This window comes from Meles meles, chromosome 6 (assembly GCF_922984935.1).
Source record: "Meles meles chromosome 6, mMelMel3.1 paternal haplotype, whole genome shotgun sequence".
Classification (NCBI taxonomy): domain Eukaryota; kingdom Metazoa; phylum Chordata; class Mammalia; order Carnivora; family Mustelidae; genus Meles; species Meles meles.
The window spans coordinates 146,486,981-146,514,346 of NC_060071.1; the positions used below are offsets into that span (position 1 = coordinate 146,486,981).

At 51.5% G+C, this 27,366-nt stretch overlaps 1 protein-coding gene across 4 annotated transcripts in view; it reads left to right on the top strand.

Annotated features, from left to right (window-relative positions):
* Positions 1–27,366, top strand: part of EML1 (EMAP like 1) — a 175,572-nt gene that overhangs the window by 139,703 nt on the left and 8,503 nt on the right. For 3 of the 4 annotated variants that reach the window (XM_046007635.1, XM_046007636.1, XM_046007633.1), the window contains exons 5-18: positions 1,509–1,537; positions 2,436–2,492; positions 4,960–5,089; positions 8,511–8,660; positions 9,425–9,494; positions 11,851–11,961; positions 12,603–12,698; positions 14,304–14,438; positions 15,094–15,193; positions 16,197–16,351; positions 18,668–18,793; positions 19,067–19,198; positions 20,892–20,959; positions 23,139–23,227. In XM_046007635.1, coding sequence (XP_045863591.1) covers positions 1,509–1,537; positions 2,436–2,492; positions 4,960–5,089; positions 8,511–8,660; positions 9,425–9,494; positions 11,851–11,961; positions 12,603–12,698; positions 14,304–14,438; positions 15,094–15,193; positions 16,197–16,351; positions 18,668–18,793; positions 19,067–19,198; positions 20,892–20,959; positions 23,139–23,227 — 1,448 coding nt within the window. The remainder of the gene's footprint in view (positions 1–1,508; positions 1,538–2,435; positions 2,493–4,959; positions 5,090–8,510; positions 8,661–9,424; positions 9,495–11,850; positions 11,962–12,602; positions 12,699–14,303; positions 14,439–15,093; positions 15,194–16,196; positions 16,352–18,667; positions 18,794–19,066; positions 19,199–20,891; positions 20,960–23,138; positions 23,228–27,366) is intronic. The other variant, XM_046007634.1, reaches the window with a different exon arrangement.

Here is a 27,366-nt window from a genome sequence, read left to right on the forward strand (position 1 = left end):
AGGCGGACAGAAGCAGGGGGTCGGGAGAGGTGACAGTAAGGTCTTAGAGGCCAGTGGGGGACCTAGTGGGAGACTTAGCCTGTCACGGCAAAGACTGTCCCGTGCTTGCAGAGTAGTTTTCAGTGACCAGAGGTCAGCGTCATGCCACGGATCCGACTATTTAAAACACATTTGAGCAGAGCGTTTCTAAAGCATCAGTCCAGAGTCCCGACCCCTCCCCCTGCCCCAGTACTGCAAAAGATCATCTGGAAATAAAGGACATTGATAATAGCATTTATTGTATTGTGGGGTTCCAGCTAATTCTTTTTCTTTATAAAATTTTATTTGTTTTTTCGAGAGGGTTGGGGGAGGAGCAGCGGGAGGGAGAGAATCTTGAGCAGAGTCTGTGCTGAGCGTGGAGCCCGACGCGGGGCTCGATCCCACGACCCCGAGATCACGCCCTGCGCTGAAATCAAGTGTCGGTCGCCCAACTGACTGAGCCTCCCAGACGTCCCCAGGTCACAGCTTATTCTTACTCATGGTGTTTCTCAATGTATTTGAAGAGAAATGGAGGAGAAAAGTAGTATTAGCGCTCTATCGGCTCAGGTACTTTTTAAAAAACTACGGCGCACACACACATCGGTGTGCTTCCTCAGGCTCCTGGGAGGTGGCTTTCCTTCACGCAGTCCGTCTTGTTCCGAGTGTGAAAGCGGGAGGCCCTCCAGGAAGCGGGGCGGTACAGGGGAGCCCGGGGCAGACGCCGGAGTCTCGCAGACCGGGGACCAGGCACTGGCTCTGGGACTGAACAGGACGCTTATGCTGTCCTGCCCGAGAGTCCCTTCCCTGGCCTGGCGGGCGGGGGGTGACCTCTCCCTGCAGGTGCTTGTCACGGGAAGCAGCAGGCATATCCTCCTGCCCAGGGCCCTCCTCGTGGGAGCTCCCCGCATGGAAGCCTGCCCCTAGGGATGACCTTGAATGCACTGGGGGCTTGGTTCCCCCAGGTGCAGTCGGGGGTGGTCCCAGCCTGGCGGAAGTGCACGGCGGGGTCCCCCAGCACTGAGACGGCTGCACCCCCGATATCCTTATTCTTGTCCTCTTTTTCTTCTTAGAGCAGCTGCCCTGCTAGGAGCTGAGCTCTGAGGGTCCTTACGCAGAAGGCCTTGTATCAGGAATTCGCTGGTTTTAAATAAATTATTTAAATAATCTCTCAGAAGAGCACAGGGAAGGAGAGCAAAGCTTCACGCGTGTAGACGCGGCCATTCCCGGCTTGGTGAAGCACATTTTCTTCCCAGACCCTCACGTGCTCCCGTACAAAGCTCAGTCGTGGCGAGAAGGCTGGGATTACAGCCTCTCGCACCCGCTTTGAGACACGCTCCTCTACACGTGTTCCTTTTTGCTGTCGCGTGGTTTTGCTTTTCTCATTAACGACCGTCGCCGGTGCGGCATCCGGGACCGGCCTCTCCGTGAGCGAGGCTCACTGTCCCCCCCGCAAGCCTCCCTCTAAACCTGTCTCTCTTTCGTCTCCACAGCAAACCCAAGGAGCCCGTCTTCAGCGCAGGTAAGTTGGATTTCGTCTTTGTGTGGGCCCCTCACTCCCCTCAGGACTCGAGGGACGGATAAGGAGCTTGTCACCTGCGCTGTCCGCGTGGCGGGGCTCACGGGCTGAGTGCCAGCAGCAGGCACCCGGGCGGCGGGGCTCAGGCCGCAGAGACCGGCCATACATCGGTCATAAAGACTGGACCCTTTATTCACCCTCTTAAACCTGATTTAAGTTGCGCCAATAAGGAGGAAGCGCAAAATGCCACCAATAAAGCAGAGGCAGAATTTCTGGAGGAAAACACTGTGTTGCCTTGATAGTCCTCCCTGACCCTCGGGGCTTCCGGCTCAACACCTGCCTCTCTCGGAAAGGGAAGCTTTCTGATGCATTATGTTATAACTTTGTCTAAAAGTAGCTTTTTTCCCTCTCTTTCTGCCTTTGATTTCCTAAACTGCAAACTAATAGTTCATATGGACCTTTCCATTTACCTTTTTTTTAACACATTTTATAATAAGGTAGATGCTATTTTTAGGATCGTAACCTGATTTAAAAGCGCATTTAAAATGCAAAATCATTGACAAGGTGTGGCGTCCGTTGAGAAAAATCATTTCGTTTTCACTTTTCCAGTTTTTTCCCCTTCAGTTCAGAATCGAAACCTCTACAAAAGTCAGTGTCTGTGTTTGTCGGCATGTGCTTGAGTATTCATTTCATTTTCAGGAGGCATGAGATCACGCCCCGAAAACGTAGTTGCCCCAAGCCAGGTGTTGAGGGCGCTGGTCTGCACCCCTGCGCTGAAGGCAGGCTCGCCTGCCGGGGGTGGGGCAGCGGCTCCGACTGAGAGAGGTGCTCCCCAGCGAGGTGCTCCCCAGCGAGCGGGCAGGCCGGTCCCTCTTGCAGTTCTTGCCATCTCTTTATCTAGCGCTTCTGTCCCTGTCTCCGAAATCACAAGGGAAACGCCGGGTGACACACTGCAAAGGTAGGCGGCATTTCTGAAACCTCATAGCTCTCTGAGCAAAGCGGCAAGCGGATATTCTCCTGGTATGAAAATGTTTGGAGCACACGAGCCACTCCAACTTCTTTTCAGTTAAAAGCATCCCCGTGCATTGACTTGGGTGGGTTTTAATAAGTAGCTTATACATTTGATCTGGCTTGATGATTGGCTGGTTGCAGGCACTTTGAAAACGCCAGACCAACTTTAAGAGAGCTATAGGGCAGTGCTGAATGCCCCACTGCTTGACCTGGTGTCTCGTACCACTGCTGGCCTTCCCCTCCGCGCCTTCTGGTGGGCCGCTGTGAGCTATTGTCCTAACATGCCTGGAAAACACTTTTGCTTTCCCTTGCTGCATTTTGATTTGATTTTTTTTTTTTTTTAAGATTTATTTATTTGGGGGGAGAGAGGCAGAGGGAGAGAATCTCCAGCAGACCCCATGCTGAGCGTAGAGCCCGACACAGGGCTCGATCCCACGACACTGAGATCACGACTTAAGGGGAAACCACGAGTCAGACGCTCAACCAACTGTGCCTCCCAGACGCCCCTGTGTTTTGACTTTAGATGCAGAACGTCTGAACTACCAGCGCAAAACAGTGCCAAGGCAAAACCCCGGGGCTTTTTCCCCGGGTCAGTGATTATAATCGTGCTAAGCAAGCGTTGTTGTGAGGACTTCGCCAGTGCACAGATCCAGTATTTCACGTGCACGGATTGTGGCAGCTGCGGAGACGGCACGACGGCCTCGTTATTACCCATCCCCGCGCTCTGCTTCCTCTCGTACAAAGAGAGTGGATGCGACCGCGTGTCCTCTAGTGCCGAGCTCACACGTGCCTGCTTTCTTTTCCCTCCTGTCGCCGCCGGGGGCTCCCGGGCCCTACAGGTGTGGCAGCCACACAGCCGGATGAGCTCAGACTCCAGTGAGGGATTTAGGAAGGGAAGAGGTTTCGGCAAGGGCAGAGGCCCAGGGCGGGGTGCAAGAGATACCTCTGGCCAGACGGGAGGATACGGGCCGGCGCTGCAGCCAGAGAGATCCCACGGGAGGGCAGGCAGGGCGCTAGACGCCAGCAGGTCGCGGGCCGCGGGCGAAGGACTCCCTGAAATCCACTCTGGGCCTCGATGGTTTGGCAGCAGATTGCAAAATGCCCCGGGGGAGCAGTAGGAGAGCCTGGGGTGCCAGACCTGGGAAAGGCCGGCCCCGGGGGATCTGGGGAGGACAGCCTGGCGGTGGCGTCCTCACAGGAAGGCCCACGGACCTGAGCGGCTGGCGTGGCATCTGCAGGACAAGCACGTGGGGGTTCTTAGTCACAAGTGAGACTGTGCGGAGTGAGCGAGCCTCCCACGCGTGCATGTGAGCCCAGAAGTGCACGCTTATGGGGAACATGCAACGGGGACGGCCCCTTGACCTGCAGGCCATATCGCATGTGGCATTGTTTGAAGCTCCTTAGGGACAAGACTTACAAAACTAACCTGTAAATGCCGTGTTCTGGCGGTGTAACCCCTCCGTGACCTCACCTGTTTCCTCGCCACGGGTGTTTCTCTGTTGAGTTCTGTGCTGCCACACCGGTTCCAACTCCCCAATTTAACTGCCACAGGGGCCCGGGCATTCGGTCTGCCTTGAGTTTTAACAGAACTCACCAGGAGCTCACAGACGTTCTCTCTGGTCTCACTGCCTCCCGGGCGCAGCAGAAAACCCCAACTGATTTCTTTGGAAAACCGCACTTGCCCCCATGCTGATGTGCCTCTGGGTGTTCCTCTTGCCCTGTTATTTCTTGAAACGCCACAAGTGATTTTATTATAAAAATGTTTGTTCTAGAAGGTTCTATTTCACGATGCCTCTCTCTAATGGGTCTTTTGTTCTTTTATTTTCTTTCTAGTTTTTCCTTGAGCATTTTCCTTCTTGCGTGCACCCTAGCATGTACTTCTGCCGATTCTGTGTTCTTTACAGTCGAGAAGGCTGTCCACTGTAAAAGACACATAAAGAGACATTACACGGCACTATATTGCGTTACATTGCACTATACCAAACCAATTTAAATATTGAAGGGATTCTTATGAATTTCAATACTGAAATTGTACATACATTGAAATCAATAAAAAATTTTAGTGGATTTCTTGCATTAGTTGTAATTTTTTGAGGTGGCATTTTCCCCCCTCCTGATGATAAAGAAAATGCGAGCTACCGAGTCTCACGTGGGAAAATAATGGAACCTAATTTTTCCTGCCTTTTACGGTTTCTCATGTATATCGTGTACTTAGACAGCCTGTCAAACATACACAGGGTGAAAACTTTTGTTTTAAACTCTTCAACATTGTTGTTTTGGTTCCACATTAATTAGAAATCACATGAAGGGTCAAGTTTTTGCTTTTACGTTAAAAGGTTAAAGAAGAGATAACATTTGTTTTCAGAGGCACTGGGCACTGAGGTATCTTACTGATCTCTATGTTCTTTTTGTAGAAGAAGGATACGTAAAAATGTTTCTTCGGGGACGCCCCGTTACCATGTACATGCCCAAAGAGCAAGTGGACTCCTATAATTTGGAAGCAAAAGTAGAGCTACCGACCAAGAGACTGAAGCTGGAATGGGTGTATCCTTTGTTCACTGACCGGATCTGGCACGAGGTTTAAGTTGATTCATGCCCAGAGCTTAAAATTTAACTTAAAATTAAGTAATGTAACTTAAGTTCTCTGAAGCATGTGTTTATTTATTTAGAGAGGGGGAGGGGAAGGGCAGAGGAAGAGAGAGAATCCCAAGCTGCCTCTGCACTGAGCACGGACCCCAGCACGGGGCTCCATCTCACAACCCTGAGATCGTGACCTGAGCTGAAATCAGAGACTTGGAGGCTTAACCGACTGAGCCACCGAGGCACCCCACGTTCTCTTAAGTTTTAAGAAAACCAAAGTATTCTATTCTCACTTTTTAAAAAAATTAATTTAACAAAAAGGCCCGTATGTGAACACCCAGTCCGGTGTTCGAGCAGAAGAGGGGCTCTGGGAGGGCTCCTGATTGTGGGGGACACTCTCTTACAAGTCCCGAAGGAAAGATTGTAGTCCTGGCTCAAATACGTCCACCTTACTTTCCCGAAGAGAAAATAGTTAAATGCTAGACGCGGTTTCGTGTTTGTTTGTTTGTTTGTTTGTTTTGTTTTGTTTTTTTAAAGAGTCATAAGAAAATGCCTCACTTTCTGGCCTGAACTTTAATCTTCCCAGCAGAATAAATGTAGTTGAAAACTAATAGAAAAGCAGGCTTACTGATAATAGTCATAAGTGGGCGGGGTTTAGGATTCTAATGAAATTGAAAGAACGGATCGTTTTTAACAGTAGCTGTCATGGGCTCGGCCAGCTCTGCAGGGCAGGAGGAAAAGCCAGGAGCTCTGCCTGCTTACCGGGACACAGAGGACATGCAGGAGGACACCAGACTTACACACTTGGGAAAATGAGACTATCAGAGATTGGACTACACTGTGTGGCAGGAAGTCCTTACACCCAGACAGAGTGACAGACACCCTGGAGGGAAGGACAGACATTCCCCCTTGAACCGGCGGGGGCTTGGCCAGCCTTGGGAGACTCACTGAAGGAATAACCAGGAACCGCCCCCCCACCCCCAAACACCCCCTCCCTCGTGCTGAATGTAGGGGGTCCAGGGCGTAAATAAAGTCGACATTAGCATAGCTAATGTCTTAGCAAAGCTGCCTTGAGAGGAAGAAAAGTCCTCCCCCGCCCAAAATCTAAGCCACAGAAGCCCGAGTCTACCCTAGGACTAACCTTGAGATAAAGCTGCCGGAGCCTTCATCCTATGAGATTTGGAAACGTGAATGAGCTCCAAGGAGAAAAAGCCTAAAACACAAAGAAATAGAGACTATGACAAAGGGTGAATAAAGTGTCGGGTTTTTTTTTTAATTTTTTGCTCTATTTTTGCTTATTAATTTTACTTTATTTTATTTTACTCTATTTGTTTAACTTCAGAGCAAACCCTCCAGTCCATGCAGATTTTAGGACAAAGATCAAAAAGCCTTTCTTTGCCCTCATACAAATTTTCGTTGAGTACCAGTTGGATGCCGAGCCCCGGATGTAAATTCTAGGAAGTCGGTTAAATCCATGGTGGTGTCCTCTCAGTTGGAAGAATGGCTATTTGAAATGACGGTATTGTATTCTTTGGGGACATATTTTTTACATTTTCAGACTCAGGTCTCATAAGCATTTATGGGCATCTCTTTTGACGCGTGAAATCACAGTGATTCCATTCTTTAAGTCAGTATTGGGTTACATGTTCAGTTCGATCATGGCTGGAAAGCAGTATTCAAAACACGTTTTTTTTCAGCCGACTCTATTCATATTTTCAAGATGTAAAACGGTGGAATTTACTTCAGATAAATGGGACTTCGGTTAGATTCATGCTTTACATCTAAGTTCAAGTGATGGTTAGCTCCCAAAATAGTTTTCGGGGCTAGAAAGTGTACACGCCGGAATCTTCACAGAGCTCGTTATCTCCAAGGAGGTGGGGAAGGTTGTGGCGAGGAGGAGTGCGGCTTTTTACCCTTTAGTGTGTATGTGGGAGTGTTGTTCGCACCTTTTACAAGTTCTTTTATAACGTAAGAAAAAAAATTGAAAAGATTTAGCTCCTTGATGACAATAAAAAGTTTGACTCAATAACTAAGTTATACAAGTCAGTTACCAGTATCTTAAAATTTACTTTTGAATACTTGATAAAGTCAGAATGCAGAGGTTTTTTGGGGAACAGTCCTTCTGAGCTCACAGGGCTTGGTAGTTGAGACAACGTAGTCACCCCGCATTCTCTGATCTGTTTTCTTCCAAACGAGCTGCAAATGCCACAGCCGGTAGGGATTCGATTCATTCGCTGGCTGGGATTCTAGAACCAGAGCGAGGCCTCTGGTGAAGCCGCGGCATCGTGGTGCGTCAGTCCCCAGGCTGGCCGAGGGCGGGACGGGAGAGGCCTTGGGAGATGGTGGCCTGCTGGCCCCGCCTTCTCTCCTGTCCCTACAGTGGAGCCCTCACCTGTGACACAGGTGACCGCCGACACCCAAGCAGGAAGGAGAATGAATACAAGGCAGAGCTGAGCAGGTAGCCTGACAACTAGTGGAAAGAGAGAACAAATTCTGGAGCCAAACCTTCCAGCATTCGTGTTACAGTGTCAAAGTACAGTGCCCCGTGATTTCAGTTCTAGAGTCAAGCTGGTTAGGGGGGGCAGGGCTTTCAGGAAACCAGCTTGGCAAATTTTATTTTTTTTTTAAGATTTTATTTATTTATTTGACAGAGATCACAAGCAGGCAGAGAAGCAGGCAGAGAGAGAAAAGGAAGCAGGCTCCCTGCTGAGCAGAGAGCCCGCTGCGGGGCTCGATCCCAGGACTCCGGGATCATGACCTGAGCCGAAGGCAGAGGCTTTAACCCACGGAGCCACCCAGGTGCCCCAAAATTGATTTTTATTTTTAAGTAATCTCTCCACCCAACGTGGGGCTTGAACTCACAACCCCAAAACTGAGAGCCCCACAGTCCGACCTTGGCAACATTTAAAGGCAGACTAGTTGTGAAGAAGCCAGGCAACCACGGATAATCCAAACAGTTCAACAAAGAATTCTGGTCCTGGCTGTGGCTCCCATGGTCTAGGATTGATTGACTCAGTTCAAAATAGTTCACTTTCTGGCGACTTCACAAATAGCCTCTGCAGGGACCTTTAGTAAATAAAATAGCAAGTGACATTTTTGATCCAGCTAAAAAATTCAGCTTTCAAGATGAACATAATTTCTAAAAACAAAGCCCCATCTTTTGGAAAGACCTATTCACCTCGACTCAAGGACCGTTTCCAGCCCTGCACCTGCCTGTTGAGAGTCCCATGTATCTGGCACCGAGGTTTTACGATTTCATGTTACTGAACCAAGAGAAATAGATGGGAAGGGTCTTACGGCATTGTGTTGTCTGTCCCCGGTGCATACAGCTGACGCGTGGTCAGCTCTCAAAGGAAATCGAGTTTCTCTTGACGCACACGCCAAGCTATGGGTACCGGGGCCGCGACTGTCGAAACAACCTGTACCTGCTCCCGACGGGGGAGACGGTGTACTTCATCGCCTCCGTGGTGGTGCTCTACAACGTGGAGGAGCAGCTGCAGAGACACTACACCGGCCACAACGACGACGTGAAGTGGTGGGTCCTTACCCCGTGCGGGAGGCGCCACGGCAGAGACGCCGGGGCTGGGACAGAAGGAAAGAGCCGAGATCGGAGAAGAGCTCTCCCTTAGGGTCGCACCGTCAGAGCCTGCGGTCGGCTCGTTAGCTGGCTCTCTAGGACACCAGAGTAGTTTCGTTTCTATCCATGGAACACGTAATCGCAACCAACCGCGTCACCACACTTCCCACAGACCCCCGTTTGGAGGCCTCCTTAGCAAAGATGCTAATGGCTTCTGATTGGAGTTCTTATTTTTTAACAAAAATGTTCACGCTTATGCCTGGGTTTGCTATAATTCACTCACTTTTTATTCACTCATGATTCACCTATAGCTCTTGACAGGGCTTTTATGTATCTCGGAAGGACGGGTGGTTGAATGGGCGGCTCTCCCTATTTCATCCGTCCTAGAGCCCTGGTCAAGTATAAAAATCCTGTTGGAAAACGGTGATGTTTCTGCTGCTTAACATACTTGATCTACGTGGTCGTAGGAGACTTGGCATTTTCCAAGCAAAGGATGCTTTCTCCTTGGGTTTGGAAATTCTCGAGAAAGGGTAGAACGAAACAGGCTCTAATTGGCCAAGGTTGTTGGTGTGCTCAGGGAGCTTGTCCTGAGTCCGTGAGAAGTCAGGCACCATGTCATTCTCATATTTAAATTTTTGACCAGATCGTACTTGGCCAAGAGAAAAGTAAGGCTTATCTTTAAAGAGTGACTGTTCTATAAATACTCCTTTTTTTTTTTTTAGCCTAGCAGTTCACCCTGACAGGATCACCATCGCAACGGGACAAGTTGCAGGCACATCTAAGGACGGAAAGGTGAGTTGCGTTGTCTCTCCACATTTCTGTAATGAACGGTTAACTCGATATCATCTTCCGGAAGCATTTCACTGAAGAATAAGTCCACCTAGATAGAAAGTATCTGAATGATTCTAAATCCCTCATTCAAAATTTTTGTTGCAAGAAATTTTTTTAATTTTTTTTTTCATTTCTTTGAGAGAAAGAACACGAGCAGGAGCAGGGACAGAGGGAGAAGCAAACTCCCCGCTGAGCTGGGAGCCCGACATGGGGCTCGATCCTGGATCCTGGGATCATGACCTGAGCTGAAGGCAGAGGCTTAACCGACTGAGCCCCCCAGGCACCCCAAGCAAACTTTAGACCCTCGGCCCGAGTACCCCGTACTCCTGGGGTCACCCTGGAGCCCTCAAAGGCTGCAGGAGAGTTTGGGCACAAGTTTTATAAGCACCTCGGCAAGACTTCAACTTGAATTTTAAGGAATCAGAGTAGGAACTTGTGGATTCTAACAAACTGAAAATAACGTGAAACTGCTTTCCGTTTGGTTCTTGACCACAGTCTGTGGTCCTTGCCATGTCTTACCCAAAACTCCTGGTAGCTTCTTTGCTATCTACTTTGCACAACTTATTCTTGTACCGTACAGGAGACAAACCTCATTACACGGAGCATGTCCATTTTTTAAAAATTTAATTTAATTTTTATTTATTTATTTATTTGACAGACAGAGATCACAAGAAGGCAGAGATTCAGGCAGAGAGGGAGAGGAGGAAGCAGGCTCCCCGCTTCCTGAGCAGAGAGCCTGATGCAGGACGTGATCCCAGGACCCTGGGATCATGACCTGAGCCCAAGGCAGAGGCTTTAACCCGCTGAGCCCCCCAGGCACCTCACACATGTCCATTTTTAGCAGCATGTCTTCTTCCCGAAACATGAATGCTGCCATTTTTCAGAAAACACTTTAATAACATCAAATTCTAAATATTAGCTTTTTGTTCTTTCCCATTAAAATTCTATACTTAAGGAGCTCCTGGGTGGCTCAGTGGGTTAAAGCCTCTGCCTTGGGCTCAGGTCATGATCTCAGGGTCCTGGGATCGAGCCCCGCATCGGGCTCTCTGCTCAGCAGGGAGCCTGCTTCCTCCTCTCTCTCTCTGCCTGCCTCTCTGCCTCCTTGTGATAAATAAATAAAATCTTTAAAAAAATAAAATAAGATAAAATTCTATACCAAAAAAGAAATAACAGGAACAATGGAAATCAGTTTATAACGATGTACATACACATAAATGGAGCAGGGTCTTCATCTTTTTTTTTTTTTTAAGGTTTTATTTTTTTATTTGACAGAGAGAGAGATCACAAGTAGGCAGAGAGGCAGGCAGAAAGAGGAGGAAGCAGGCTCCCTGCTGAGCAGAGAGCCTGATGCAGGGCTCAGTCCCAGGACCCTAAGCTCATGACCTGAGCCCAAGGCAGAGACTTAACTCACTGAACCACCCAGGCGCCCATATCTTTTTATTTTTTTAATGTTAAGTGGCTTTCAGGTCTGAAATTAGTAGCAAACGACGTGTTCCTCCCTCTAGTGGACTGAAAGGGTATTTCCGTCTCTGGCATTGAAATCCAATCAGAATTCCGAGCTGGGGAAGATGGAATGACTCTCCCAGACAGGCCTTCAGATCAGGCACACAGAGACACAGAGAGGTCATCTGACCATCACAGATACACAGCTACTCAGAGCAAGTCCAGGCCAGGGGTCGCCCCGCTCTGTCCACTTGATGTAATTCTAGTTCTTCTCCCGATCCGCCTGCTGATGGCTCTAGGACACTTTCTTCTCTTGAGGGAGAGAAGAATTAGGACCGTTCACCTTGGAACACAACTAAGAGGGCTTTGAACTAACGGTAACGATTCTAAATTTCACCTGTGCATAATCGATTGCCCGTTTTGCTCCTGCGAGGCCCAAGAGTGTTAAACTCTCAGTACTATTTGGTGGGGACCGACTTGCTGGATTTAGGTGTATTTACACTTAATGACAATAGAGACTTCACAGGAATAGCCCTTGGGTGAGATCCCGCTTTCCTCTTCATTCATTTTTTAAAATTTGGGCTCATCTGGGTGCCCAAGGGGGAGCATCCGTTCCTGCGGTACAGTTAGGAAGAATGGGCTGTTCAAAACGTAAAACCCGCTGGCCCTGCCCCGACGTTCAGCTGGTCTCAGGGGCCACGATCTCTGGCAGCCACCGGCCACGTTTCGTTGATGCTCAAAGGCAGAGACTTCACATGCAGGAAAAGACCTTTCGTTTTGACAGAACCGTAGGCGTCTTGTAGCTTCAAGGTGAAGACAGATGTGCACGCCCTGCGCAGCCAACGACTCTCTCTCCGCATTTCCTTCTAAACAGCACCTGCCCCCACACGTGCGCATCTGGGACTCGGTGACGCTGAACACGCTGCACGTCATCGGAGTCGGGTTTTTCGACCGAGCCGTCACCTGTATCGCGTTCTCAAAATCTGTAAGTGCGAGCCCCGTGGGCGCGGGTGCCCTCGTCTGTAGGGAGGCGAGCAGCGGGTCAAGGTTGAAGAGGGAGGAGGTTAACACACACACCGGCGGCCGGGCACGTGCGTGGGTTTGCAGGCCGACACCGTCCTGCTCCTCAGGTCCCCTCTTCCAAAGGTCACACGTGTCCCCTCGGGGTCACACACCTGACGGGAAGAGGCCCCACAGCGCTGCCTTCGTGTTCCTCGGGGCGGTTTTGCCCACGCTGACCTTGAATTTCACCTGCTCCTTGACAGGCGGCCCTAGTGTCTCTCCCGTCCCCACGCGTTAGCAGGAGTCCAAGGGGCCTCGGGGTCTCCAGATCTTCCTCAGGATGTGCCCATTCAACAGATCCACCCTGGAAACCACGTTCCAGAAACACAGTCACTCAGGCGTGCGCGTGTTCCCATCAGAACAGCACCTGCCGCCGCCCCAGGGCCTTTGCTCCCACACAGCCTCCTGGTCGCCCTGCCCGTTAGTCACAGACGCGTGCTGTGTGTGCGGTGGACGCCGGCTCCTCCAGGAGGGGGCCCTGCAGCCCCTTTGTTCACTGTTAGTCACTTTTAACGTGTTGCATTCTCAAATGTAGCCTTCCTGGGAACACCTTTTGTTTTCCAGAACGGCGGGAGCAGTCTGTGCACCGTGGACGACTCCAACGACCACGTGCTGTCCGTGTGGGACTGGCAGAAGGAGGAGCGGCTGGCCGACGTGAAGGTCTCTCCAAGCCCCGCGCCGGGCGCCACTGTCGTTTCCCCCAGTGGAGCCTTCTGCTCCCGCTGGCTCCCAGGCCCGGGTCCCACTTCTCGGTGGGCCACAGGCTCCCCCCATTCCCAGGCCGGCCCTCGGGCCTGACCCCAGCCCCCAGGAATCCCGAGCCCCCACCTCTCCCCTCCCAGGGTGCGTTGCCAAGTCCTGGCAGGGTCTCCTCCCCCTTCGTGACACCGTAAGGTTTCCTCCTTCCTCACGTCACAGCCCCTCCCCTTCGGAGCCACTCCCGTGTTCCCTGCTTGCCGCTGCCTCATTTTATTCCGCAAATGTGTGCTCTGCCGTCGCGGGGGGCACTGCAGGTGTGGTGGCCCGGGGGGTGTCCCCCTTGTGCCACAGGCAGGGACAGGGGAGTGGGGACAGGTCAGGAGCAGCGAGGGCTGAGGGAGAGGTAGCGTGGCCAGCACGGGGCTTGGCCAAAGATGAGTGGCCTCCGTGAAGGCGAGCGCCCCTGCGGGACCCCAGGCCCTTCCCGTGGGGCCCTTCCGACGGGGGTGCGCTGGGCTTCCCTTTACCGCCTCCGGTCCAGCTTGTGTGATAGGTCTCCCAGCTTTCCTTACGCTCTCCTGTATTTTCCTTCTGAGGAAATCAATGAATGGATCCCAGTCGTTACAGACCTGACTTCAGGGTCCCCGTCCCGTCCTCCGTGAGCCCTAGACCACTTTACTTCCCGGCCATCAGGATCACCATCCGGTGCCTTACCTTTCTCCCTCGGGTGTCTGGGATGCTGCGTCCGTATTCTAATCTGGCATGTTTCCTGACACCTGCTTAGTAACATTCCGGTTCAGTATTTAAGTTCTTGCTAGGTTGCGGGGTTGAAAGTGGTCAGAGGCAAATTATCACTTAGGTTTAAGGCTTGTGACTGAATTTCGCACAGAAGGAGCAATCAGGGTCGGATTCACGCAGCCAAACTGCAGGTGCTGCGAGCCCAGTGAACAGGTCAGGGCAGTGCAGCGACTCCCGAGAGCCAGATGCCCCGCGCTGGAGCCCCGGCCCGGTCACCAAACCACCGGCAGAGTCCTGGGAATCACCAGGAGGGAATCCCAGAGCAAACAGGACAGCCAAAGTCAGCCAGGAGCGATGGAGCTGGATAAAATCCAGATTCCTGGGCCCCTCCCAATATTCCCGTCCCCAGATGGGGCTGAGGCTTGACACCACGTGGTAACACACGTCAGGCGATTCTGTTTTCAGCCTGGGCTAGGAATCCGTGACGGGAGATGAGAGCAAATTCTTGGGTTCTTAAGTTTCCACCGGCCCTTCAGCAAAGGCGTGCTTCGTGCCCGCTCCTACTGGGCGCCCCCCTCCCCTGCAGAGAGAGAGGAGCTGAGGTCCCCGTCCTCGGGGCTACGGCCCAGCGGGGGAGACAGACAGACAAGGAGAGGTTATGACACCCAGCAAACATAAGTGGAGTGTTTATGGGAGGTGAGCTCAGTGGGGAGAAAAATCAAGAGGCTTTAGGGCTCGGCCCGGAGAAGCTGTCTGCGGCTCAGTGGTCACTTATTTTCTGACATGTCCAGAGATTTGAGACATTTGATTCTCCTGTTTTGCTCAAAGTGCTCTAACGAAGCTGTGTTTGCTGCGGATTTCCACCCCACGGACACTAACATCATAGTTACCTGCGGAAAGTCACATCTCTACTTTTGGACATTAGAAGGAAACTCCCTTATTAAGAAGCAAGGATTATTCGAGGTAATGTCACATTCCGTTTGTTTGAGTCTTCACTGAGAGGTGCCTGTGGTCAGGGCTTCTCCGGGAGCAGTGAGGCGTACCGCAGTCTCCAGAATTTGCTGTGATTGGCAAATCAGGACGTCTATCTGGGGGTGTAGCGATGAAGAGTATTCCCGGGGACCCCTCAAAGAATTGGGGGCCCCTTGTGTCTCTGTGGGTATCCTTGGTGATGCCAGGAAGGAAAGATGAACCAACACGGGGAGAAGCCCAGGGGCAGTCGCTCTGGGGGCCAGGTGCCCCCCCACCATGCATGGTCCTTGCAAAGAACAACCAAGAAGGTCCTAGGGCTTGTGAGTACCAGGGACAGCGCCTCCTTCCGGGCAGGGGCCCAGTTAGAGGACTGCTTTATGCCAGTGGCGGGGCCCTGTTCTGAGGCTCTAGTCAAGACAACACAGCCCGTCTCACTGACACCCTCCTCTGCCCCAACTGTCTGCAACTTTAAAATTGCCAGACATTTCCCTGCTTTAGAGCAGGTAGTGTCGCGGCATACGCTATAGAACGGTAGATGAAAATGAAAGGCACGTGCGGCTTGGGAGCACCGTGCCTCTAGGTCAGGGGAATACAAATTAGAGGGCGTCTTCACTAAATACGTGCATATATTTACAACATCCCGCAGAAGCAAGAAAAGCCAAAGTTTGTCCTCTGCGTGACTTTTTCCGAAAACGGTGACGCCATCACTGGAGACTCAAGCGGCAACATCTTGGTGTGGGGAAAAGGTAACACAGACTCGTCCCCAGAGCAAAAGATTGGGGGCGAATATTATACGAGGCCAAACACGACTTCTCTAAGAGCTGTCTGTGAACAGGGTTAGCAGAATTACAGCTAAACCCCAAGGTTAATAAGTGCATACGAATATGGGTGCGTGTGTAACAGGAAACCTTAAAACTAGAGCAGAGGAAAACAAGAATCGTGCACTTTCTATCACTGCAGCAGACTCTTTAAGCCCAAAATATTTTGATGGAATGGCTTTAATAAGAATTCTATTGACCAATTATAACGGTGAAGGTGTCAATGACTATTTATTTAGCTATAAGACACTTAAATAACTTTGCTGGTTCCCACGGCTTCTGGCAGATAGTTCCTGAGAACTCATTGTGTGCGAGACAGCATGTTAGCCGCCGAGCACACCGATGATCGCAAGGCCGTGGTGTCAGGGAGCCCACAGCCGCGTAAGGAGGATTCGTTACTCAGAAAACACCCACCCGGTCAAGTTCAATGAGTGTTTGCAGCAGGAGGAAAGGGAAACCACACCATCCCTGTCTCAGAGGGCTGAGAGTTTGGGTTGGGGGTGAAGGCAGAAACAGAGCCCTGGATGTGACTTCAGGGTAACGTGGTGACTTCCCTAGTGTCCCTACCTACCACTGCGGGGGCAAGTGCTTCCCACGTCACCCCCTTTCACCCTTAGCAGCCTCCCACAGCATAAGCAGGACCCAAAGGGGAAACAGGTGTAGGACAGTGAAGCCACTTGTCGAGGATGTGAACCCATCTCGCCACGCTCGCTCCGTCCTCGGCTTCCTGTGAGCGTGTTCTGGATCGTGAAGCAGCCCGGAGCGTGCTTGTCTGCTGCCGCGCAGGCTTCTAGAAATTGTGTCCCTTGAAGATGCACACTGCAGAGATGTCCTAAGCCACAAGATGCCACTTTAAAACCAAAGAGAAATGGGGTGGACGGAGGTGAGCCCTTTGATCACGTCCTGAGGATTGTTTTCTTGCTGTGTTTAGGTACGAATCGGATAAGCTACGCCGTTCAAGGGGCCCACGAGGGGGGCATTTTTGCACTTTGTATGTTACGGGACGGCACGCTGGTGTCGGGAGGAGGGAAGGACCGTAAGCTCATTTCTTGGAACGGAAACTATCAGAAACTTCGTAAAACTGAGGTAAGATAAAGCAAGAAGCGTTCTCGAAATTCATTTTTTTTTTTCAAAATTCATTTTGAACCTCCCTAAACTGGTACACTTACCAGTTTCCTTGTTAGTCTGCAATCTTTAGCTTACTGTTTCAAAAATGGTTTTGATAAAACTTTATTAAAAAGGAAACATTTTGGGGCACCTGGGTGGCTCAGTCAGTTAAGCGTCTGCCCATATCAGGCTCCCTGCTCGGCAGGGAGCCTGCTTCTCCCTCTCCAGCTCCTCTGTGCTTGTGTTCCTTTTTTCCCTCTCTCTTTGTCATGAATGAATGAAATCTTAAAAAAAAAAAAAAAAGGAAACATTTTATTAAAATCATTGGAAGCAGTTTAACTACTAAAATGGAATTAGGTTTGTAAAATTTTAGGTTGTAACATATTGCACATTTAGAGAATTTTTGTGAGAGAACAGTCTCACCTTCCCAAGGGAATATTACCCACATTTTTATTTTTCATTCAAATCTTTCTTCTCGGGGTGCCTGTGTGGCTCAGTCCATTGAGCATCTGCCTTTGGCTCAGGTCATGATCTCCGGGTCCTAGGATCCAGCCCCATGTTGGGCTCCCTGCTCAGTGGGGAGTCTGCTTCTCTCTCTCTCTGCCCCTTCCCCTGCTCATCTCCCCCCTCCTCAAACAAATAAATAAAATCTTTTAAAAAAAAAATCTTTCATCTTTTTCCACTTTAATTTCCAGGTGTGACTCTGGAGACATTACAACCTGGAACTAACATTTCCTGAGTATTTACATTGTTCGTGGCTGAGTGCCAGCATATTCTCTAAAGCTCTCTCTCCTTTCAGTATTGATTTTACCACCTTATTACCCTGCACACCAGTAGGAACCACAGGAAAGAAGTTTAATCTGCCTCATACACACTCACTGGACCCCCTCCCCCAGGCCCTGGGGACCTAGGAGCAGACAGACATCAAGGCGGGCATCAGTGTGAAGGCTGAGGGTCCCTATCCATAGTGTCCAGTGGACACATTATAGACCTTCTCCAGCCTCTGAGTGGGTGTGTACAATACTCACAACACATCACATTACATCCTGTAACCCGTTCTATCAGAGGGCAGTGTGGCCTGCTGCTTTGGCGGTATTGATAAGGTTCTATTGATTATTGCTGTTAATAAAGGAAGGCCTCTGGGGGAGCTTTGGAAACCGCCTCCCCGTTCATGGAGATTTTCATTGTGATGCCATTCTCTATCCTAAGATCTGACCAGCATTTCACTGAATGGGCTCCTGTGTTAAATCGTAACTGCAACAGAAGCCTCAAAGCCTCATCCAGTTTCTAGAACATTCTCATCATTTTTTAGGATCCATACCTTCCTCTTCCTTAGCATGGATTGTCTTCGCCTTTTCCCAAACCTGTGCCAACAGACTGCACTGGAGATGGAAAGTTTGTGAGAGAGCAGGCGGCGTCTTTCCTTTCCAGAACGGGGGTGCCTGGAGTCCCCAGCAGGGTCTCTACGTTTGTTCCTTTATAAAGTGTGAGAACCTCTGTTTATTTCATCACATAGCAAACTGATCTTGGCAGGCATATTTTGAAATTGTTTGTCTTAAAATTTAGATAATTCCATACGTTTACTGACATGAACAGTGGATTTCAAAACTAAGTCGTACGGAGTTGCCAAAGAATTTACCATTTTAAGTTACAGTAAATTTTAGGAACTCTTTTTTTTTTTTTTAAGGTTTTATTTATTGACAGACAGAGATCACAAGTCAGCAGAGAGGCAGGCAGAGAGGGGGGAAGAAAGCTCCCTGCTGAGCAGAGAGCCCGATGCGGGGCTCGATCCCAGGACCCTGAGATCATGACCTGAGCCTAAGGCAGAGGCTTTAACCCACTGAGCCACCCAGGTGCCCCAGGAACACTTCTTATGGCTTATTATTCTGTTCTCTACTTTCCAAATTGTACCCGCTACTGTCCAAAGCCACAAGAAGAAAAAAAGTAAACCAGTGTTGTTTCTAATTTTTTATTCCTACCAAGAAAAAGATACTTCATTTTTCATTGTTTTTGTTTAACTACCTTGCTTTTGCCAATTCTTTTAAGCTTATATACATGTTTGGAGTTTAAACGTCCAACGTGGGGTTTTGATCATTCACTCAACAAGTCCCAGCTCTGGGCCTTGCTCTCTTTCCGTGTTACGTGGATGTGTGTGCATGTGTGCATGTGCGTGTGCATGCAAGTGTGTTGGGGGGGAGGGAGGAGGGAGGGGCCGTCATCATGATATATAAACACATACTTGGAATGGTGGAGCTAACATTTAAGGACATTTTCGATGCTTTCTTCTCAATGCAGATTCCAGAACAGTTTGGCCCGATCCGGACAGTGACCGAGGGGAAGGGCGACGTGATCTTGATAGGCACGACTAGAAACTTCGTTCTGCAGGGCACTCTGTCAGGGGATTTCACACCCATCACTCAGGTGCGCTCCCGCCCAGCCGGCGCAGCACGGCCTTCACTGGCTGTGGTATCAGAGGCTCAGAGAGCATGAGAGAGCCTTGCAAACAGGGGATGATCCCTTTGTTTTATAGCAGCGAAGCCTTCCTTGGCGCCAGAATTTCAGCTGCTGTCCTGGCTTGGGTCGGGTGGGAAGGGAAACTGGGGAGGGCAGCCGAAATTGTGTGGATGCCACGGGTCCCCGCCCCCGAGTCTCCCCGAGTGTTTCAGGAGCTTCCTCTGTCTTGGTCCTTTGCAGGGTCACACCGATGAGCTCTGGGGACTGGCCATCCACGCCTCCAAACCTCAGTTCCTGACCTGCGGGCATGACAGGCACGCCACTCTCTGGGACGCTGTTGGTCACCGGCCCGTCTGGGACAAAGTCATAGAGGTAGACATGCACGTTACATGGCGTTTTTCTTATGAAAGTTCATCTGGAACACGTTCGTTTATGTTTTTGCGTGCAATGGATAGAGATAGAAAATTGTCCCAAAGTAAATGTCACCCAGTTCACCCCCTTTGGCTGGCATTGGTTTAAATGGTCTCAAGTGGTCCCCTCCATGTCATCCTGAAGTTTGCTGGTGAGTTTTTCAACAGCAAGCTAGCCTTGCAGAGTTGGGGGGGTCCCCTGAGCGCAGAGTTCCTTCACCGGCTTCCGTGCTCAGAAGCCCCGTCGTGAGCCCACGCCCCGCCTACAGCGCACCTTTACAATGAGAATTTACGCATCCGTCGTAATTTATCTCTGCGATTGGAGTTGGACCCTCTGGATTTAGACTTCCAGTGGGCGTCACGGTGACCCTCACAGAAGGAACTCACATTACGTATTGGCGTGTGGGGACGTCCTTGTCCTGCCCGCCTGGAGCCAGCAGCGGTGCAGTTACTGAGCGCCGGGCGCTGGGCATGCAGGAGCTGGAGCCTGCACCTGCCGGGGCGCCAGGTGACCGGATTGGAAGCGAAGGCTTAGCCACATCCGTGGGCTGGCCGTGGCCGTTAGGTCAGCAAGTGACAGAGCCAGTGCCTTCACGCAGCTCAGTCTGACTCCCCGACCCCAGTCTTCCCTGCGTGGAACAGACTCTGAAGCACCGTACATCCTGTGTAGCCCGTGTCCTTGCTGACGTGTCCCGCCCTCTGCAGCCCCCACTCCTCCTCGAGCCCCCCCAGAGGGCCCGGCACTCCCCAGCATGCCAGATCTGCATTTCAGCCCTTTACCCCCTGGCCCCTGACCCCATGATCTCAGCCCTGACCGTGGAGGCACAGCCTTCATTAGTGACGTCCACACACCTTCCATCCCACCGGGACATCCCAGCTTGGGATGCCCTCTCTACCCGTCATTCCTCAAATACGCCCCACAGTGGGTCGCTTCGACCTCTTGGATCACACTCTCGTCCCCGTAGCACCTGATCCCAGAAAATACCGATCGGAGTGTCCGCTCCCTCTTTCACCAGCCTGATCCCTCCTGGACCGGAAGGTCCAGTTCCAAGGGTCTCGGCACCAGGAAGCGTCTGCCCAGTCTCCCTGTCGAGCTTCCTCTAACTCTCCCTCTCCTGTGACTTGACAGCTTGCTTCTCCCTCTGTCATCGGTCCCATCCCACCTTGTGCCAGAGTTACTGACGGACACGTTAGTCAGGGACACTAGATCCAAACCTGAACGTGCTTCCTGGTCTCGGGACCTTTCCGGGCCTGCGGAGCATGCTGCATATGCGCCCGGGAGGCTCTGATCCAGTGTCCCTACTGGCATCGGGCTCGGCAGTCCTGTTTCCAGGGCCGTCAGGCACACCCCGGGAGTCAACCCAAGGGGCTGCCAGGCCTGGGAGGAAGAGCATTTATGTGTTGGTCTGTCTTCTGATTCCTGTAGGCATGAAAAGATCATTCAGACAGAAAGAGGAAAACCTCTAAAGGGACCCATATCTAGTGTGACGGACATGTGACCTTCATCAGAGTAGGAGAACGTTTTCCTCTCTTGGAGCACAGAGAGTCTTGTTTCAGTGGGGCCGCCAAGCCCCTTTGGAACAGCCGTGCATGTGTGTTTTCTGCGGTAGCGCTGTGTCTGGCCATCAATTTACACTTCCTTTACAATGTTTTAGGATCCAGCTCAGTCTTCTGGTTTTCATCCTTCAGGGTCTGTGCTTGCGGTGGGAACACTGACTGGCAGGTAAGTCCGTGTCACCAGGGCTCCACTTTGGGTCTGTGGTCCCCGGGGTCAGGCATGGGGTGGCTGCCCCATCCAGCTTCTAGCCGCCACCCAAGAATTAAGCCAGAACTCAAAACTAGCAGGGAAGACGGCAACCTTTGCATTTGGGACTGGGGCGGTGGGGTAAATCTGACGAAAGCTCTGGACCCTTCTGCCCATGCACAATCATACACACACGCACGCACCCGCACACACACAGACACGCCTGCCTACAGTTTCAGGGGATCTGTGGAGCTCCCCAAGCCCTGATCTGCAGGCTGTGGGAGGAGCCTCAGCTTTGGAATCGGGTGAGAAAGCTTTTCAAAGCCCCGAGGGTTTAAAAATGCTTTTCTTGCTGCCCTTTCAAAATTCTAGAAACTGCCCAGATCCCGAGCCTCATGCTCGGATTCTGCCAACGTGTATTTACCAAGAGTCTCCAACAGACCAGGCAGTAGGCCTGCACTTGACTCCCTGCTCCACTGCTCAGCAGCTGTGTGTCTCTGGGCCAGCCAGACAACCTCTCTGAGTAGTCTGACTTCATAAACTGTGACAGTACTCCCTGCCTGGAACAGGCGGCCCTGGCGATTGGAGGAGGTGGTGTAGGGGTGTTCTCCAGGGTGTCCCAGCAGGCAGTGTTGGGAGCTCTGGTGCTCAGTGTTTCGTACATTCTGATTACACTTTCATATTGTTTGTCATAGTACATATATGCTCGTTGCAGTTTAATTCAGATATTTTTTATTTCCCCCCATCCTTTCTCTCTAGAAAGCAAACCATTTAGACTCTGTTGGGATGACTGTGGTGTGTGCATGAGGAAAGAGGAACCATTTATAAGTCACAGGTCACAGGATCTTGAGAGCGGGGCACCTCACAGCCAAGAGAATTCTCCATGAAATGTTCTGCCACATATGCGTTCATGTGCGACACACACACACACACACACACACACACCCTCCTTTTAACTCTCCTGGGGACGGTGGAAGCTTCAGACCCAGCGGGCTCTGATGAGCGGCTGACAGCCAGTGATTACTAGAGCCACGTGCTGACTCTGAGCGGTAGGACAGGGCCTGGGGACCGCACCAGGATGCCCAGAATCACAGACAAGGTCCCGTGGGTGGGAGAGAGGGCACGTGGACTCGTGCTTCCCGCCGTGTCTGCCTCCCACATCTCTGGTCCTCGCGCCAGCCTTAGCTCTGGATGGGGCCGTTTGCGGGGCTCTGGAGCATAGCCCAATCGGCCCCAGCCCCTGTACTTATGTTCTGGCCTCTGTTCACGGTCAACAGCATGTTAAAGGTAAATGGTTGGTGAAGACACAAGTCCAGAAGCCAAATCCAAATTTCAGGGGTCAGCCCGTCCCCTGGACTGGGAAGCAGAGAAACTAGCACTGCTCGCTGGCCAAGCCCATGGAGTGTACCCTGTCTGGGGTCCCCTGGGTCTGAGGCTGCCAAAACAGGGCACCCACAGTCCTTTCCATCCCTGGAAACACTGGAGTCCGGGACTGTCACCACCCGAGAACACACAGGCAGGAGAGGACATGCACTGAGTACCGAGTCCTTGTCAGCAGATACAAAGCCATCTGTATCCCTTAGGGTTTGCTTTAACACTGTGCCTCCACGGTGGACTTGGCCCTTGTCCTCATTTTATAATCAAGGACGTGGAGCCCAGACCAGGTCCGTAGCCGCCCTCTGCCACCCTCTCCACCTGGCTTTCCCCGGGCTGGTCCCGCCAACATCACTCTTGGGAGGCCAGACACCCTGAGGCTGGCCCAGCCCAGCCCCTGGGACCCACCCTGCTACTCTGGGGCCAGATGTCTGGGGAAACCCCTGCAGGGGCCCCGTTTGCTCCCTCCTTTGGCCGGGGGCCCAGCCTCAGGGCTTTCTGTCCTTTGAGATACAAGTGACAAAACTCAAGCCGGGGTCCCTGTCACCACGGTGGAACCACGTCATTTCAAAGGAAAGCCAGCATGCTGCTTCTTTTTAGGAAATGCTTACCTGAAGGAACTTTGCCTGAAAGAAAAGCCGAGAATAAGCATTCTTGTTAAGCCAACACAGAGTATTTATGAAGCCCCGAGAGGAATCGTTTTTAATAGTTACTGTTAAGTGCACTAGTCTTCCTTTATCTTCTCACCGAACAACTTACCGTGCTTTTTCTCATCTCACAACAGGTGGTTTGTGTTCGACACGGAAACAAAAGACTTGGTCACCGTTCACACGGACGGAAATGAACAGCTGTCCGTCATGCGTTACTCCCCAGGTGAGAGCCGCAGTCCACTGGCCACACAATTAGGAAATCCTGCGTGGGTGTCTTTAAAGGAAGAAATCTCGCAAGCCTCCTGAGTGGAGCTTAAACTCTCCTGCTTCTTCTTTTTTTTTTTTTTTTTTCAAAGATTCTGTTTATTTATTTGACAGACAGAGATCACAAGTAGGCAGAGAAGCAGGCAGAGAGAGAGGAGGAAGCAGGCTCCCCACTGAGCAGGGAGCCCGATGCGGGACTCGATCCCAGGACCCTGGGATCATGACCTGAGCCGAAGGCAGAGGCTTTAACCCACTGAAGCCACCCAGGTGCCCCAAACTCTCCTGCTTCTAACTGTCAAACGTAGACAAAATTAGACCGATTCGCGTACTGAGTCCCATGTGGTCACCACCCAGCTGCAGACAGTACCCACGCTTAGCCGATCTGGCTTCGCCGGAGCCCCTTGGAAGCAGTTCCCAGAACGTAGCCCTTCATCTGTTAATATTACCGTACAGGTCTTGAAAAGATGAGGCCTCTTTATTTTTTCACAGCTTTATTCAGGTGTAACTGACAGATTCTGAATGACTCCAGGCCACCGTACAGCCATTACCACAAAACTTGCCATCGCCCCAAAGCTTCCCTCCCTGCCCCGTAGCGATTAAGCTCTCCTCCCGCCCCTCAGCCTTAGGCAACCACTGATCTGCTGTCTGTTCTATAAATCGCCTTTTCTGGACATTCCCTATCAAGGGAATCATGTACTACAGAGTTCTTCTACCTGGAATACTGGTTTTCAAGATTAATTCAGGTTGTCATGCGTGTGTCATACTTGATTCCTTTTGAAGTGCTAGACGGGATTCGACTTCGTGGATATGCCTCATTATATGCTTGTCCCTTCCTCTGTCAGCGGCCACGGGGGTGGTTTCTGGTTTCTGGTTATTACAAAGAGAGCCCCTGGGAGCACTCACAGTAGGTCTCTTTGTGGTTTGTTTTCATTTCTCGCAGGTGAATTCCTAGGAATAGGGCTGGTGGGTTGCATGGTAAACCTGTGTCTAACATTTTACGAAACGGTGCCGAACTGCTGGCCAGAGAGGCTACCGGGTCTCAGGTCCCACCAGCAACGTGTGGGGATTCGGGTTTTTCTCTGCATTTCCACCAACACCCGTTATTACCTGCCCCTTTCCCGACGACCCTCCTGGTAGGGGTGGAGTAGTATCCCGCTGCGGTTTTAACTTGGCTCGGAAACTCGGAAACGTGGGAATGTTCGCCTGTGCCTGTCAATCACTCCTGTATCTTCGGTGAAATACCTTCTCAGGTGTTCTGCCCGTTTTCTAGCCAGGTCGTCCGTCTTACTCGAGTTGTGAGAGCGCTTCCTAGAGCCCGCGTGCACGTTCTTTATCAGCTCTGCTACTTGCACATGTTTCTGCCGGGCGTGGCTTGTCTTCCCAGCTTCTTAATGGGGTCTCCGGAAGCAAAAGCTTTCCATTCTGATCAAGTCCAGCTTCTCAGGCTTTTCTTTGAGGGATCACGCTTTGAGTGTCACGCCCAAGTCCTGAAGCTTTTCCCCTCGGCTTTCTTTCAGGAAGGTGATTGTTGGGGCGCCTGGGTGGCTCAGTCCGTTAGGCGTCCGACTCCTGATTTCGGCTCAGGTCATGATCTCAGGGTCGTGGGGTCCAGCCCCATGCTGGGCTCCCCGCTGGGCGTGGAGCCTGCTCCAGATGCTCTGTCCCCCGCTCCCTCTGCCCCTTCCCCTCCTTTGTCTCCCTCCCCTTCTCTTAGAAAAAGAGTATTTCCCCTCGAGCGGTTTCAGTCACATCCCGGAAACGCTGGTATGTTGTTTTCACGTCCATTCCGTTCAGAACATTTCCTAACTTCCCTGATGACGTCCTCCTGGGCCTGCGGGTTCTTTGGCCGCGTGCGGATGGATTTCCGAACGCCGGGGGATTCGCGTCTCCCCTGCTGTCGCGGCCTAGAGCGCATCTTGTGCGGCTTTAATCAGGCTTGCTTCACGGAGACTTTTCTTACGGCCTGACACCGGTCTGTCCCGGGCCGTGTCCCAGGCGCTCTTGAGGAGACTGTGTCCTGCCCTCTTGGGGGCAGTGCTCTCTACTGGTCGGTGGGACGAGCTGGTGGCCAGCGTCAGAGCCGACCGATGTGTCGCTGGGGTCGTCCGCGTCCTGTCTGACTGCTGTGGCCGAGAGGGAAGGCTTGCCGCCTCCCGCTGACACCGTGGGACCTGTTGTTTCTCTTCCCGGCCCTCTCAGTTTGGCTTCACGCATTGCGGGTGGAGGACAGGCCAGGGCTGCGCTCCAACACCCCTAGCCAGGGAGGCTCGTATCCTCTGCCCGCGACCGTGCGTGCAGGACGTGTTCGAGTTCAGGCCGTTTCCGGGTCTGCCTGCCTCCTACTTCCGCTGGCGCTGCGGCGTCTTCCCCGGGCATGCGCACAACCTCTGCGTGGCCGAGAGCTTCGGGCGAGCCGGGCTCTTCCGGTCTGCCCCACGCATGTACGTACACGCATGCGCGCAGCCTCCCACCGCCCCGATGGACTCACGCCAGCGGCAGCCGTGAATGCAGGCTGCGGGAGCCGTGGGCCCTCACCGCTTCGCCACCCTGGAGATGGTCACTTCTGTCCACAGTGCTGCAGGGCAGAGGCGTCGCCCAGGGCTTTGTAGGGAGCGAGCCGCCTGCACGGAAACAAGGCCGCTGGTGCTCAGGGCCCTGCCCGGCCAGAACCTCGGAGCCCCCCAGCCGGTGGGCGGGATGAGCACAGCCCCAGGCAAGCGCCCCGGGGACTCATGCTGCCCTTCCCCCCAGATTCAGCAGCTTTTTAAACATAAGCACTTCTCGGTTGGATTTATGCCTTTGATCATTTCCAGAGTACGGAAATGGTTATTTTGGTCAGTTTTGTACGTCTTTATAATCGCTTTATGGGGAGAGGATTTGCCTGGCTTCTCCCTGGGCCACAGCTGGAAGCCCTGCCTACTTATTTTTAGCATAGCCACAGTGTCACTGTCACCTGCTCACCCAAATAGCATTAACGTCTTAATGTCATCGGGTATTCGAATAGTCAGTATTCAGATTTTCACTCGACTTCTTAACAGTTTAAATTGGGATCCAAAGAAGTCTCACACATAAGTAACTGCCTGGGATGTCTCTGAAGTCCCATTTATTTATTTATTTTTGAAAGATTTTATTTATTTATTTAAAAGGGAGATAGTGAGAGAGGGACGACAAGCAGGAGAAGCGGGTGCAGGAGAAGCAGGCTTCCACTGAGCACAGAGCCTGACGCAGGGTTGGATCCCAGGACCCTGAGATCATGACCTGAGCCGAAGCAGACACTTAACGGACTGAGCCACCCAGGCGCCCTGAAGCCCCTTTTAATGCACAGTTCCTCGTGCTTGTTCTCTCTCTCCCTCCTCCACCCCCTCCAGCCTCTCATGTGTACAGTGTTCACTTGAAGGAATGGGCTCGTTTTTCCTGTAGTTGTTTTCTCCACTCTGGATTTTCCTGAGTGTGTCTCCATGGTGTCCTTTAACATGTTCCTCTGTCCCTTGGACTTCCTCTGATGTGATGTTTGCATCTGGAGCTGGATTCCGTCTAGGTTCTGTTTGTATTACTGTCTTCCAGCTACCAGAGAGTCACATCTTCTTCTCTCACTTTGTATGATCTTAGGAGCTGTTGGTGCCCAATCCCCAGATCCACACGGGGCTACACATGAGTGGTTTGGCAATGTTAGATTTTCTTCTTCACTTATTAGATATAATATTTCCATAAAGAAAAACTGCTGATCATCTACTTTGTTATCCAGAAGCATGGCAGCATTCGTTAAGGAAAGTCAAGTTAAATGCCTAATTTTTTCTTTTTTAGATTTGTTTGAGAAAGAGAGAGTATGCAAGCAGCAGGGAGGGTCAGAGTGAGAGGGAGAGACAGTCGTAAGCAGACTCTGTGCTGATCACAGACACGTGCCCTGACACGGGGCACGATCTCACAACCCTGAGATCACAACCCAAGTGGAAACCAAGCATTGGACGCTTAACTTCCTAAGCCACCCAGGCGCCCCTGCTTGGTGTCTTTTACTTTATTTACCAATTTCCAAAATAATGAGTTTGTTCTCTGTACCCCTTAACAGTGATCAGTCGGTGGTGGTGGCTTGGATGCCAT